Source organism: Erinaceus europaeus, chromosome 5 (assembly GCF_950295315.1).
Source record: "Erinaceus europaeus chromosome 5, mEriEur2.1, whole genome shotgun sequence".
Taxonomy (NCBI): domain Eukaryota; kingdom Metazoa; phylum Chordata; class Mammalia; order Eulipotyphla; family Erinaceidae; genus Erinaceus; species Erinaceus europaeus.
The window spans coordinates 129,028,058-129,040,724 of NC_080166.1; the positions used below are offsets into that span (position 1 = coordinate 129,028,058).

Here is a 12,667-nt window from a genome sequence, read left to right on the forward strand (position 1 = left end):
CACATCCTACCAGGTAAGCAGCATTATTTGGAAAAGTTATTTCTTTATGAGTACACAAGAGGGAACCAGGGATCGAACTCAGGACCCCACGCTTGATAGCTCCATGTCCCACTGCTGTGCCACCTCCTGGCTTGCCACCAGCAGCACAATCCTACCCTTGTAGCCTCTTAAAATAATCGGTGAAAAGACAACAACAACAAAAAGCCCATAATTTTATTTTACTCTTTTCCTTTTGTCACAGAAGGTAGGATACAATGCAATTGCTCTGTGCCTCCTCAGTATCTCTCATTGTACAAAGCAAAATATCTCGGCTAGCTTTTGAAAAGTAGGCTTTATTCTTTTTCTTCTTCTTCTTCTTCTTCTTCTTTTTTTTTTTTTTAGTGTAGCATACTTCTCAATTGCTTAATGTACTATACTTTTTAAAAAAAACAGTCCCCTGTCGATGGCCTTTTACATTTGTTCCCCATTGTACTGCGCTAACTGACAGAGAGGCAGTGATAAATTTTGCACAACAGTTCTTTCAGATCCCAGGATGGTTTACTTTTCACAGGCCTGCCTGGCAGTGGCCAAGTTAATAGCCAATATTCTGAATGAATTTTTACAGCAAGCAAACACCCACTTTGATTCTCCCAATCATGATCCCAAAGACTGGCATAAGGGCATCTAGAAGGACTATTATTCAGTCCACCCATGTGGGTAAGGCCACTATTTGCACACAAAGTGAATTAAAAGGACTTGGGAAATGACTTGAAGAGGAGCCTTGTGGTCCCGGAGGTGGCACAGTGGATAAAGCATTTGACTAACAAGCAAGAGGTTCTTGAGTTCAACCCCCAGCAGCACATGCATCAGAGTGATATCTGGTTCTCTCTCCTCCTATCTTTCTCATTAATAAATAATAAAATCTTTAAAAAAATCAGGAGACTTATCAGAAGATGCCTCAAGAATCAACAGGCATGTTTTGAAGCCTGTGCCATCATTCTGAGTGTATGTAATAGAGTAGAGTATAAAATGAGCAAAGGGGAGTCGGGCAGTAGCACAGCGGGTTAAGTGCATGTGGCGCAAAGCACAAGGACGGACATAAGTATCCCGGTTTGAGCCCCCGGCTCCCCACCTGCAGGGGAGTCGCTTCACAAGCGGTGAAGCAGGTCTGCAGGTGTCTGTCTTTCTCTCTCCCTCTCTGTCTTCCCCTCCTCTCTCCATTTTTCTCTGTCCTATCCAACAACGAACGACATCAACAACAACAATAATAACTACAACAATAAAAAGGGCAACCAAAGGGAAAATGAATAAATATAAAAAAAAAATAAATAAAGCTGGGAAAGAACAAAAATGCATATGACCTTATGGGACTTCCATTCAGCCCAGACATCACAACTAAGCCCTGGTCTTGCCATTTGCCTGGGCATGTGCACTATGGGAAAAAAAGAAAGAAGGATGGAAGGAAGGAAGAAAGAAAAGGGGGTTGGGGAGATAGCATAGTGGTTATGCAGATGACTCTCATGTCTGTGGCTCTAAGGTCCCAGGTTCAGTCCCCAGCACCACCATAAGCCAGAACTGAGCAGTGCACTGGTCTCTCTCTCTCTCAGTTCTCTCTCTGTGTGTCTATCTGTCATTAAAATAAATAAACAAATAAATGGCAAACAGGGAGAGAGGGAGGAAAGGGAAGGTGGGAGAGAGGGAGGAAGACAGGAAGGGAGGAGGGGGGGAGGGAACAAACTGGGGACTAGGTGAGAGAGACATTCCTGCCAGTGGACAGTAGGGGGTGCTGCTGCACAGTTTAGGCTCTGGAAGGAATTGTAGAGGTCTGTTAGTCTAACCTCCTCAGAAAGGCCCCAATGTGGGCATTAGTCATTCTGCATGTGGCCTAAATTTGGGAGACAGTCTCCCCCCACTTTCTCCCTAAGGAGGCCAGACAGTTGTCTCATTATCAAAGGCAGCGTCTGCCTGCTGGGAGGTGAGGCTGGCAGTGGGCTTTGTATGGGAGCAGCAGGAAGCCTGCAGTTCTGTCTGAGTCACCGCTGGACGATCACCCCATGGAACATCTAATACACCTCTCCTGGAGGAGGCCAGGGTTCTAAAGTCTGAAATCAGTGACATGCCGGCCCCTGCAGCCTTTGAGACTCAACTTTGGTGAAAATAATCTGGAGAAAACGGACGGATTGTGAGAGCCTTTGGTGTGTGTAACAAAAGAATAAGGCAGCTTCAGTTCCCTAATCCTTCTCTCTCTGAGTGGTTATTTAAGTCGCCTAAACGTTCAATTATCTAAGTTTTTAATGGTGAAGGTAAATTAGGGGTCACTTTGATTTTTTTTTTAAATAAAAGTTATTGTGTACTCATTGAGAGAGATTGAGAGGTTAAGACAGAGAGAAAGAGGGAGAAGGAGTGAGGGAGGAGGGGGCCAGGCAGTGGTGCACCTGGTTAAGCACACACATTACAATATGCAAGAACCCAGGTTCAAGCTCCTGGTCTCTGCCTGCAGGGGGGAGAGCTTCACAAGTGGTGAAGCAGAGCTGCGTATGTCTCTCTCTCCTCTCTCTCACATCTCTCTGTCTCTATCCAATAATGAGTAAATAAAAATATTAAAGGGAGAGAGAGAGAGAAGAACCAGAGCATCATTCTCATTTATGGCAATACTAGGAATCAAACTCAGGATCTCATGCTTGAGAGTCCAGTGCTTTATCCCAGGCCTAACTTTATTTTATTTATTTTTTAATCCACTATCTCCTTCAGTGTGACTCTGCCAAAGATGGATTTGATGTCCTGGGGCCCACCCTGTAGACCAGGGTAGACCAGATGAATTCATTTTCTCTATTTATTTTTAAAATATTAATGTTTTATTATCTTTTATTTATTTATTGGATAGAGACCGCCAGAAATCAAGAGGTGAAGGAGTGATAGAGAGGAAGAGAGACACCTGCAACACTGCTTCACCACTCACAATGCTTCCCCCCTGCACGTGGGGACCTGGGGCTCGAACCTGGGTCTTTGCGCATTGTAACATGTGCACTCAACCAGGTGATCCATGTACACCCAACCCATTTCTTCCTTCCTTCCTTTCTTTCTTTTGATCTTTCTTTCTTTTCTTTCTTTCTTTTTTTTTGCCTCCAAGGTTATCACTGGAGCTCGGTGCTGCACTACAAGTCCACTGCTTCTGGAGGCTATTTTTCTTATTTTGTTGCTCATCGTTATTATTACTGTTCACATAGTTGTCGGATAGGACAGAGAGAAATGGAGAGAGGAGGGGAAGACAGAGAGGGGGAGAGAAAGATAGACACCTGCAGACCTGCTTCACTGCTTGTGAAGCGACCCCCTGCAAGTGGGGAGCTGGGGGCTCGAACCTGGATCCTTAGCTTCGCGTCACATGCGCTTAACCCACTGCACCACCACCCAGCTCCATCACCCAACCATTTCTTTTAACTCCTGCAAACTTCCAACATCACTGGCAGGATTCCTGACTTACAGAAGCCACCTGAGTGAAATTCCGACGGGCGGCCCGGCCTGGGTGAACCTTGAGGGCACCGGAGAACTGCTCAGCTTAGACTTATGACAGTGTTAGGGAAATGAACCCGGGACTTTGGAGCCTTGGGTAGGGAAGTCTGTTTACACAACGATTATGCTATCTCCCATATAGATATATATATATCTATTTAAAGATTTATTGATTAATGGGAGAAATGAGAAGTAGGAGGAGGAGGTAGAGGAGAAAATGAGAACTTGACTCTGGCGCGTGAGATGCAGGGACTGAACTTGGGGCCTCATGTTTGGGGGTTCAGCACTCCATGTACTGTGCCGTCTCTCGGGTCACTCCACGTAGAGCTTAACACGGTAAATGCTTTTAACACTAGAGAAATAGCTCAGCCGGTAGCGTTTTGGACTTGAATGCCTGTGGCTCCTGCCTACACTGGGGTGGTGCTTTAGTCTCTTCTCTCTCCTAATTAAAAAAATTTTTTAATTAACTTTATTTATTTATTGGATAGAGAAGCCAGAAATTGAAAGGAAGGGGGAGCTAGAGGGAGAGAGACAGACACCTGCAGTCCTATTTCACCACTTCTGAAACTTTCCTCCTACAGGTGGGGACTGGGGGATTGAACCAGGGTCCTTCAGTATTATAACGTGTACTCAACCAAGTGCACCACCATCTGACCCCTCTCCTTCTCTCTCTGTCTTTCTGTATCTCTCTCTCTCTCCCCCTCATCCTTTCCCTCTCTTCTGTGAAATTCTGTCCAATATGAAATAAACAAAATAAAATCTTTAAAAAAAAGATTTAGCGGGAGTCAAGCAGTAGCGCAGTGGGTTAAGCACACGATGGCGCAAAGCGCAAGGACCAGTTAGAATCCTGGTTCGAGCCCCCGGTTCCCCACCTGCACGGGAGTCACTTCACAAGCGGTAAAACAGGTCTGCAGGTGTCTGTCTCTCTTCCTCTCTATCTCCCCCTTCTCTCTCAGTTTCTCTGTCTCCATCCAATAACAACAGCAACAACAACAACAACAAAAAGATTTAGCATGTTCTGGGAGGTGGCACAGTGGATAAAGCATCGGACTCTCAAGCATGAGGTCTTGAGTTCGATCCCCGGCAGCACATGTACCAGGGTGATGCCTGGTTCTTTCTCTCTCCTCCTATGTTTCTCATTAATAAATAAATAAAATCTTTAAAAAAAAAAAAGGTCTAGCGGGAGTCCAGCAGTAGCGCAGCGGGTTAAGCACACGTGGCGCTAAGTGCAAGGACAAGGACGGTGTAACGATCCTGGTTGGGCCTCCGGCTCCCCACCTTCAGGGGACTCACTTCACAAGCGGTGAAGCAGGTCTACAGGTGTCTGTCTCCATTTCTCTCTGTCCTATCCGACAACATCAATAACAACAACAATAATAACTACAGCAACAATAAAAACAACAAGGGCAACAAAAGGGAAAAAAAAAGATTTAGCAGGTGAGGGAGATAGCATAACGGTTATACAAAAACACTCTCATGCCCGAGGTTCATTCATCCACACCACCATAAGCCAGAGCTGAGTGCTCTGGTAAAAATAAATAAATAAATAAATAAATAAATAAATAATTTAGTTATCTGCAAGAGACTGGAGTACTTTTAAGACTGGCTTAAAAGCACAAGGCCCCAAGCTCAGTCCTCAGTGCAAAGTGTGCCAGAGTGATGCTCTGGTTCTCTCTCTTGTATGTTAATGAATAAATAAAGAGTAAGGAAAAATGGCCAGAATTCAGGTGGGGCTGGGGTAAGCTTGGGAAGAGAAGCAGAAGTCAGACAATTCAAAGGGTGTGGGGACATAATTTGGGTTTTATTCTAGGTGTTTCTCTTTGGAAGCTACCAAAAGGTTAAAGAAGGGAACTGAGTTAATGGCACTGACAATAGACACCATGGAGCATCTGCTCTGGGGCAGAAAAGATCTTCTGTATTCTCTCTCTTTCTCCTTCTCTCTCTCCAGTATAACTTTAAAGCAGCCCTATGAACCTTTGAGCACTATTTATACCCCCATTCTACAGTGAAGAGAAACAAAGTGAGCACAACTTTGTTGTGATGTCTTATGTTTTCTCAATGGTGTTTTTTTTTTTTTTTTTTGAGAGTGTTTTTTTTTTTTAACTTTTGATTTTTTTTTTTTTGTCACCAGGTTTATTTCTGGGACTCTGTCTGCATGATTCCTTTGTTCCCACTAGATTCTTTTTACTTATTGATTGATTTCTAGAGACAGAATTAGATATAGAGAAGGAGAGAGAAATAGGAAGATAAGTGGAAGATAAAGAGAGACGGGGAGTAAGCATCCTGGTGCAAGCCCCCGGCTCCCCACCTGCAGGGGGGTTGCTTCACAAGTGGTGAAGCAGGTCGGTCTGCAGGTGTCTGTCTTTCTCTCCTCCTCTCTGTCTTCCCCTCCTCTCTCCATTTCTTTCTGTCCTATCCAACAATGGTGACATCAATAGCAACAATACTAATAACTACAACAATAAGACAACAATGGGAACAAAAGGGAATAAATATTTATTTTAAAAAAAGAGAGAGAGAGAGGGAAAGAGACACCACAGCACTACTTCACTGCTTGTGAAACTTCCCTGAACAGATGCTCCTATATGTTGGGGTGTGTGGTGGGGTGGTCTCAAACCAGAGTCCTTACATATGACATTTTGTGATTGCTTCCATGTTTTCACTTCGTGAACAGTTTAGCTGTGAACATAGGTGCTTTCATGAATATCAGCACTGCCATGTCCTTTGGACACAAGTCTGGAGGTGGTGTTGCTGGATCATAAGGCCTTTTCATTTTTATTTAAGGACTCTCCCTCCTGTAGAAAAAAGTTTTACAAGATAGTTGTCTCAGGGAGTACAATATTACAGTTCCCCAAAATATGCCAGGCAAAATGTAACAACAAAAATATCCTTAGAAAATTGGTACCTATAGGGGCTGGGTGGTGGCGCACTTGCTTGAGCGCACATATTGCCATGCACAAGGACCCAGGTTCAAGTCCCCATTACCCACTAGCAGAAGGCAAGCTTCACTAGTGATGAAGTAGTGTTGCAGGTGTCTTTCTTTCTCCCTGTCTTGCCTATCTTTATCTCTCCTCAATTTCTTTCTGTCCTATCAAATAAATAAATAAATACTAAAAAAGAATGAAAGAAAAAAAAAAGAAAGAAAATCGGCCTTGTGTTGCTGGGCATATGTATGATATTTCCAAAGTTGCTTTTAAATAGGCAGAATGGATGCATGTACAAACTACTGTATTTTACTGTCGTCTGTAAGCCATAAATCCTCCAATAAAGAAATTAAAAAAAAAAGGCCGAATGGGGGGGGTGCAGGTGATGGCGCACCTGGTTGAACGCACATATTACTAAGCACAAGGACCAGGGTTCAAGCCCCTGGTTCCCACCTGCAGAAGGGACAGCTTCGCTGCGGTGAAGCAATGCTCTCTCACCCTTTCTATCTCTCCCTTCCCTCTTGATTTCTCTCTATATTAAAAAAATTAAAAAATAAAAGGTTGAGGGTGGTGGGGAGGGGGATTACGTCTGGAGAAGAACCCCTCCAGGGACCCTCAGTTCCGGCCCCTTCGAATAAGCGAACGTAGGAAGGCGGAGCTTACGGGGTGGGGGCGGGGCTTGTAGAGACGGGGGCGTGGCCGGAAGGTCGAGCGAACACGCTTCGGGGGCGTGGCCCAGTGGGCGTATCCGGGGCGTGGCCACCCGGGCGCAGCGAATCAGGGGCCGGCCTGGCGGGGGCGGCACCGCGCGTCGGCAAGATGGCGCTGCGTGTGCTGCAGAGGGCGGCGCGTGGAGCGGCGGCGGTGCTGCCCAGGCTGTGAGTGCAGGTCCCCCGTTCCCCGCAGTCCGGCCCGGGCTCCCCGAGGGTCGGCTCGGCCTCAGCCCCGCCGGCCAGATGCGACTTCCGGGGTCCTTGGCCGGCGGGAGCACGTACCCCCGGGCGCCCGGGCTGGACCGGAGCCCAGGTCGCTGTCGCCCCGCGAGGTCCTGCCGGGAGAGTGGGTGCAGACCTCCCGCCTGGCGGTCGCGGCCGACACCTCTGGCCCCTGTCACGGTACAGGAAGCCGTGAATGTCCCCCCGCCTCACGAAGGACAGCTTGCAACGATTTGCTCAGCACAGCGGTTCCCAAAGTGATCTCAGGACACCCACGGTGGAAAAATTATGCAGAACCTTCCTCAGAGCGGATGCTTCTAGTTACTGATTTTTTTTTTTTAACCGTGTGAGGAATTACATTTAAAAGATGTCTTCTCACTATGAAACCCCGTTGAAAGCGTTAATACAAATGACAACTACCATTAAAAAAAAAAAAAGATAGATGACCTACAGGCACAGGAAATATAGTCGTCACTTATAATCAGGAAAAAGAAAGAAAGGGTGGGAGAAAGAAAGAAAAGGAAAGAAAGCCGCTCACATGTTCACAAAACTGGTGAGAGAGAAGAGTGGTTTTGGTATTGAATGTTTTCTGAGAACCTCTGTAGTTTAAGAAAGGACAGTTGAGTCTCATCTGTTCTGAAAGATCCCCAAGGATCAGGAGGGTGAGGCCGTCCCGAAGGGTGTCCTGGGGCCGCACTTTGTGAACCGCTGGTCTAGCACTTGCCCTTTCACCAACTGCAGGTGCCTGTGTTGTTCCGTTTGATTCCCTGACACCTTGTGGAGAAATACGGTGGCTTGTTTATAAAGATGAGCAATCGGGAGGCTCACAGACAGAGGGTTAGTGGCTCCCATCAAAGCTTCTGGTCTAACCTGCTGGTTTACGGTTTCCTGCCTCACTAGCTGGAGTACCAGGACCCACTTGGTCTTGTATTTCCATCTTCTCATTTCTGGGACTGGGACCTCGGTAAATCACTTTTGGAGCTAGAGGAGTCACTGAGGTGTATTCCCAGACCCTTCTGGAAGGTTCCTTCATTGGACTGCAGAACCTCGTGGCCTGCTTCTAATGCTGACGCTCGCTTCCATTCTCAACACGCCTAGTCTCCCCATCAAGGCCAGGCTATTGTGCAGGGAGCTTCCTTCATAGAGCCAGGCACCCAGGTTAAGTCAGATGAGCTCCTGGTGCCTTCAAAACCCATGGCAACGGGAGAAGTAAGAGAGCGCAGCGTCACCTTAGAAGTCAGTAAGTCAATAGAGTAATAACAGTTTCTATCCCAGATGGCTTGTGATTCCACTTCAGGCCAGTGGGCCTGCTTCTGTTAGCTTTACCCTTCTATTCTTAGAGCACCGGTACCATACCTGATAGGCAGAAACCATTTCTTTTCTTTTTATATATTTATTTTTTTATTTCTTTATCGGGGAATTAATGTTTTACGTTCGACAGTAAATACAGTAGTTTGTACATGCATAACATTTCCCAGTTTCCCATATAAAAATACAACCCCCACTAGGTCTTCTGTCATCCTTTTGGAGCTGTATTCTCCCCCCACCCACCCACCTACTCCAGAGTCTTTTACTTCGGTGCAATACGCCAATTCCGGTTCAGGTTCTACTTGTGTTTTCTCTTCTGATCTTGTTTTTCAACTTCTGCCTGAGAGAGAGATCATCCCATATTCAGCCTTCTGTTGGCAGAAACCATTTCTGACCCCCTTCCCTGTCCTTCAGCATTTGCTCTTGATCCAGGGCTTCCCTGTGGACCTTGTCTCTAGCCCTGCTGCTCCCTATTTACAGAATGATAGCTCCATTCACATACATGCCCTCCATTTGGAGCCACTTCTGCTAGCAGTCTCTTCCTTAGGGCCCCTCAGCTACCCACAAGTGGGGTTGCTGGGTCAGATGGTGGCTCTGGTTCTAACTTCCTGACGAATCTCCACACGTTTTTCCAAAGTGGTTACACCAGTTGACATTCCCACCAGTTGTGCACTAGTGTTCTTCCCTCATGTTCTGCCCTTATTTGAACAGTAGTCCATACGTATACACACCTCTACACATCTATAAATATTTCCAAATGTATACATGCTTATACGTATTTTCATTTGCATGGATATTATACTAAACCTGAGTTCATAGAGATGCCCCAGCTCTAGCCCTTTGCCACATGCATTATTCTAGCCTCTTCCACTTGCTTACTTGCAAATCTTCACCAGTGAGAAACTTGACTCCCACCACCTGCCATCTATTTACTTTATTGTTCACTTGGGATAAACACATGTAGCAGTATCTGCATTGTTAATCATTATTCCACAGACATATGTTTATCAGCTAGGCTACAGTGCTCAGTTCTTTTTCTCCTACCCCTTCAAGGAGGTGCTTTCAGGCACTTGCAATATATTGTTTGTTAGGTTATCCCATCACTTGGTCCAGGAGATGGTGCAATGGATAAAGCAATGGACTCTCAAGCATGAGGTCCTGAGTTCAATCCCTGGCAGCACGTGTACCACAGTAATGTCTGGTTACCCTCCTAGATGTTTTTTGTTTTACCCTTTTGATTGTAAAGTTCTATGGGTTCTGACAATTATATAATACCGTGTACCGCCCATAGCAGTATCATATAGAATAGATTTACTTTTCTAAAACTCTCTTATACTTCACCTATTCATCTACCTACCTCCTCCCCAAGTCCCTATCAAGCACCAATCACTTTACTGTCAAATTTGCCTTTTCAAGATTGTTGAATAATTGGAATCATGTACTGGTAGTCTTTTTAGATTGAACTGCTCCTTTTTAAAAAATGTTTTTTAATATTTTATTTATTTATTTATGAGCAATAGAAAGACAGAGAACCAGAACATCAGTCGGGACATACACTGAACTCAGAAACTCATGTTTGAGAGTCAAATGCTTTGTCCACTGCTCTACATCTCAGATGATAGTCTTTATCTTTTCATGGCTTGATAACTCATTTCCTTTTACTGCTCAGTAAAATTGCATGGAAGTACTACACATTCTTTACTGAAGGATATTTGACTGTTTCTAGATTTCCTTGCTATAAAGTTGCTATAAATATCTATATGTATTCAGATCACTTGGGCAAATAAATAGGAGCATGTTTGCTGGATTATATAGGGAAACTATATTTGGCTTTATATCTAAACTGTTTTCCAAAGTGGTTGTACCATGTTACATTCCAATTAAAATGTTCCTCATCCTTATAGACATTTATTATCACAAATAATAATAATAGTAATAACCATCATCAAAAAGTTGTATTGGTATATATTAATGTGTTGATATGTTTACAAATTCTCAAATGTCAAAAGATATTGTACCTATCTGTATGCTTATTTGACACATGCATGTCTTTAGTGAAGTGTGTGCTCAGATCTTCTCTCTACAGTGTAGCTATTTTTGGTTGATATTTATATTTGTCTCCAGGTTTATCGCTGGGACTCGGGTGCCTGCACTACTAAACCACTGCTCCTGGAGGCCATTTTTTTTTTCATTTTTGTTGCCTTCATTGCCCTTGTTAGAAAGGACAGAGAGAAATCGAGAGAGGAGGGGAAGACAGAAAAGGGAGAGAAAGAGAGACACCTGCAGACCTGCTTCGCCTCCTGTGAAGCGACCCTCCTGCAGGCGGGAGCCGGGGCTCGAACAGGAGTCCTTTCGCCGGTCTGTGCCCTTTGCTCAATGTGTGCTTAATCTGCTGTGCTACTGTCTGGCCCCTGTTGTTGAGTTTTAAGTATCATTTGGCTTTTAGGACTAAGTCTTTTAGCAGATGTCTTGCAAATATATATGTTTTCCATAGTAAGTATTTTCTTTTTTTGTTGGGAAATTGTGCAGATGTGGTCGGACATTGGCAGGGCCCACAAACCACTATATTTCCATGCAAGTATTATTTACAGAGCTCCACCAGATATACCTCCCAGGGTATTGCTAATTCAGTTAAAACCATTGCAACAGTTGCTAAGGACGTTTCCATCTTCCCAATGTGCCTTTTGCCTCTCTCCACCTCCCTTCCCAGCCAATCCTGTCCTGACTTGCCACTTCCCGAATCCTCCCATAAAAGCCGCTCCTATTTCGCTTTCACTCTCTTTGCTCTTTTCTCTTCCACCACCTCACCTGGAGAAGGGCTGTGGGTTATAGTGGGAGGCGGCCATTTTGCTGGCTCCACCTGGCCGGAACTGCAGTGCCCACACCCAATTCTGGGGCACCTGCGTGAATAAAGATTTGCGTTCCCACTCCGCCACAAGTTCATGGCCTCTTCTCTCTCCCCTACTATGACTGTGTTGCTACTAATATACTGCTGTAGCTCTTTCAGTAGAAGTTTGATGTGTTTAGATGGCTTCTCATTGGGTGCATAGATGTTAATAATTGTTAAGTCCTCTTGATTGACTGATCCTCTGAGCATTAAGTAGTGTCCATTCCTGTCTTTTTTAATTATATTGATTTTAAAGTCTATCGTGTCAGATATGAGAATAGCTGTTCCTGCCCTTTTTTGTGGGCCATTGGCTTGTATGATAGTTTTCCATCCTTTCACTTTAAGTCCGTGTTTGTCTTGTTGAGTTAGGTGGGTTTCCTGTAGACAGCATATTGTTGGGTTGTATTTTCTGATCCATCTTCCTACTCTGTTACTCTGTGTCTTTTAATAGGTGAATTCAGGCCATTGACATTTATTGATATCAAAGATTGAAGATATTTTAACGCCATTTTACTAGAGTTTTAGAATGTTCTGATATATGGCCTATTTATGGTGGTCTGACTGTTTATAGGAGACCTTTCAGAACTTCTTTTAGGGCAGGCTTGATGATAGTTGATTCCTTCCACTGTTGCTTGTCTGAGAAGGTTTTTATGTCTTTATCTAGTCTGAATGACAGTCTAGCAGGATACAGTAGTCTTGGTTGAAATCCCTTCTCATTGAGCATTCGATAGATATCTTGCCATTCTCTTCTGGCCTGTAGTGTTTGTGTGGAGAAGTCAGCTGAGCTGCTAATCTTATGGTTTTCCCTCTGTAGGTGATTAAGTATTTTCTTAATAGTATCTTTCATAAAGCAGAAATTTCTAATTTTAAGGAAACTTTGATTTTTCTCTTTCTTGGAACACACTGTTGGTGCTGTATTTAAAATTCATTGTTAAGGGAGTCGGGCGGTAGCGCAGCTAGTTAAGCGCAGGCAGCGCAAAGCACAAGGACTGGTGTAAGGATCCCGGTTCGAGCTCCCGACTCCCCACCTGCAAGGGAGTTGCTTCACAGGCAGTGAAGCAGGTCTGCAGGTGTCTATCTTTCTCTCCCCCCCCTCTGTCTTCCCCTCCTCTCTCCATTTCGCT

The 12,667-nt window shown here is 44.7% G+C and overlaps 1 protein-coding gene across 4 annotated transcripts in view; it reads left to right on the forward strand.

Annotated features, from left to right (window-relative positions):
* The first annotated feature begins 7,205 nt into the window (after positions 1 to 7,205).
* CLYBL (citramalyl-CoA lyase) overlaps positions 7,206 to 12,667 on the forward strand; it is a 281,736-nt gene continuing 276,274 nt past the window's right edge. For 3 of the 4 annotated variants that reach the window (XM_060191822.1, XM_060191821.1, XM_060191824.1), the window contains exon 1: positions 7,218 to 7,291. In XM_060191822.1, the coding sequence (XP_060047805.1) occupies positions 7,233 to 7,291 (59 nt within the window). In that variant the 5' untranslated portion in view covers positions 7,218 to 7,232. Of the gene's footprint in view, positions 7,292 to 12,667 lie in introns of all 4 variants that reach the window. The other variant, XM_060191823.1, reaches the window with a different exon arrangement.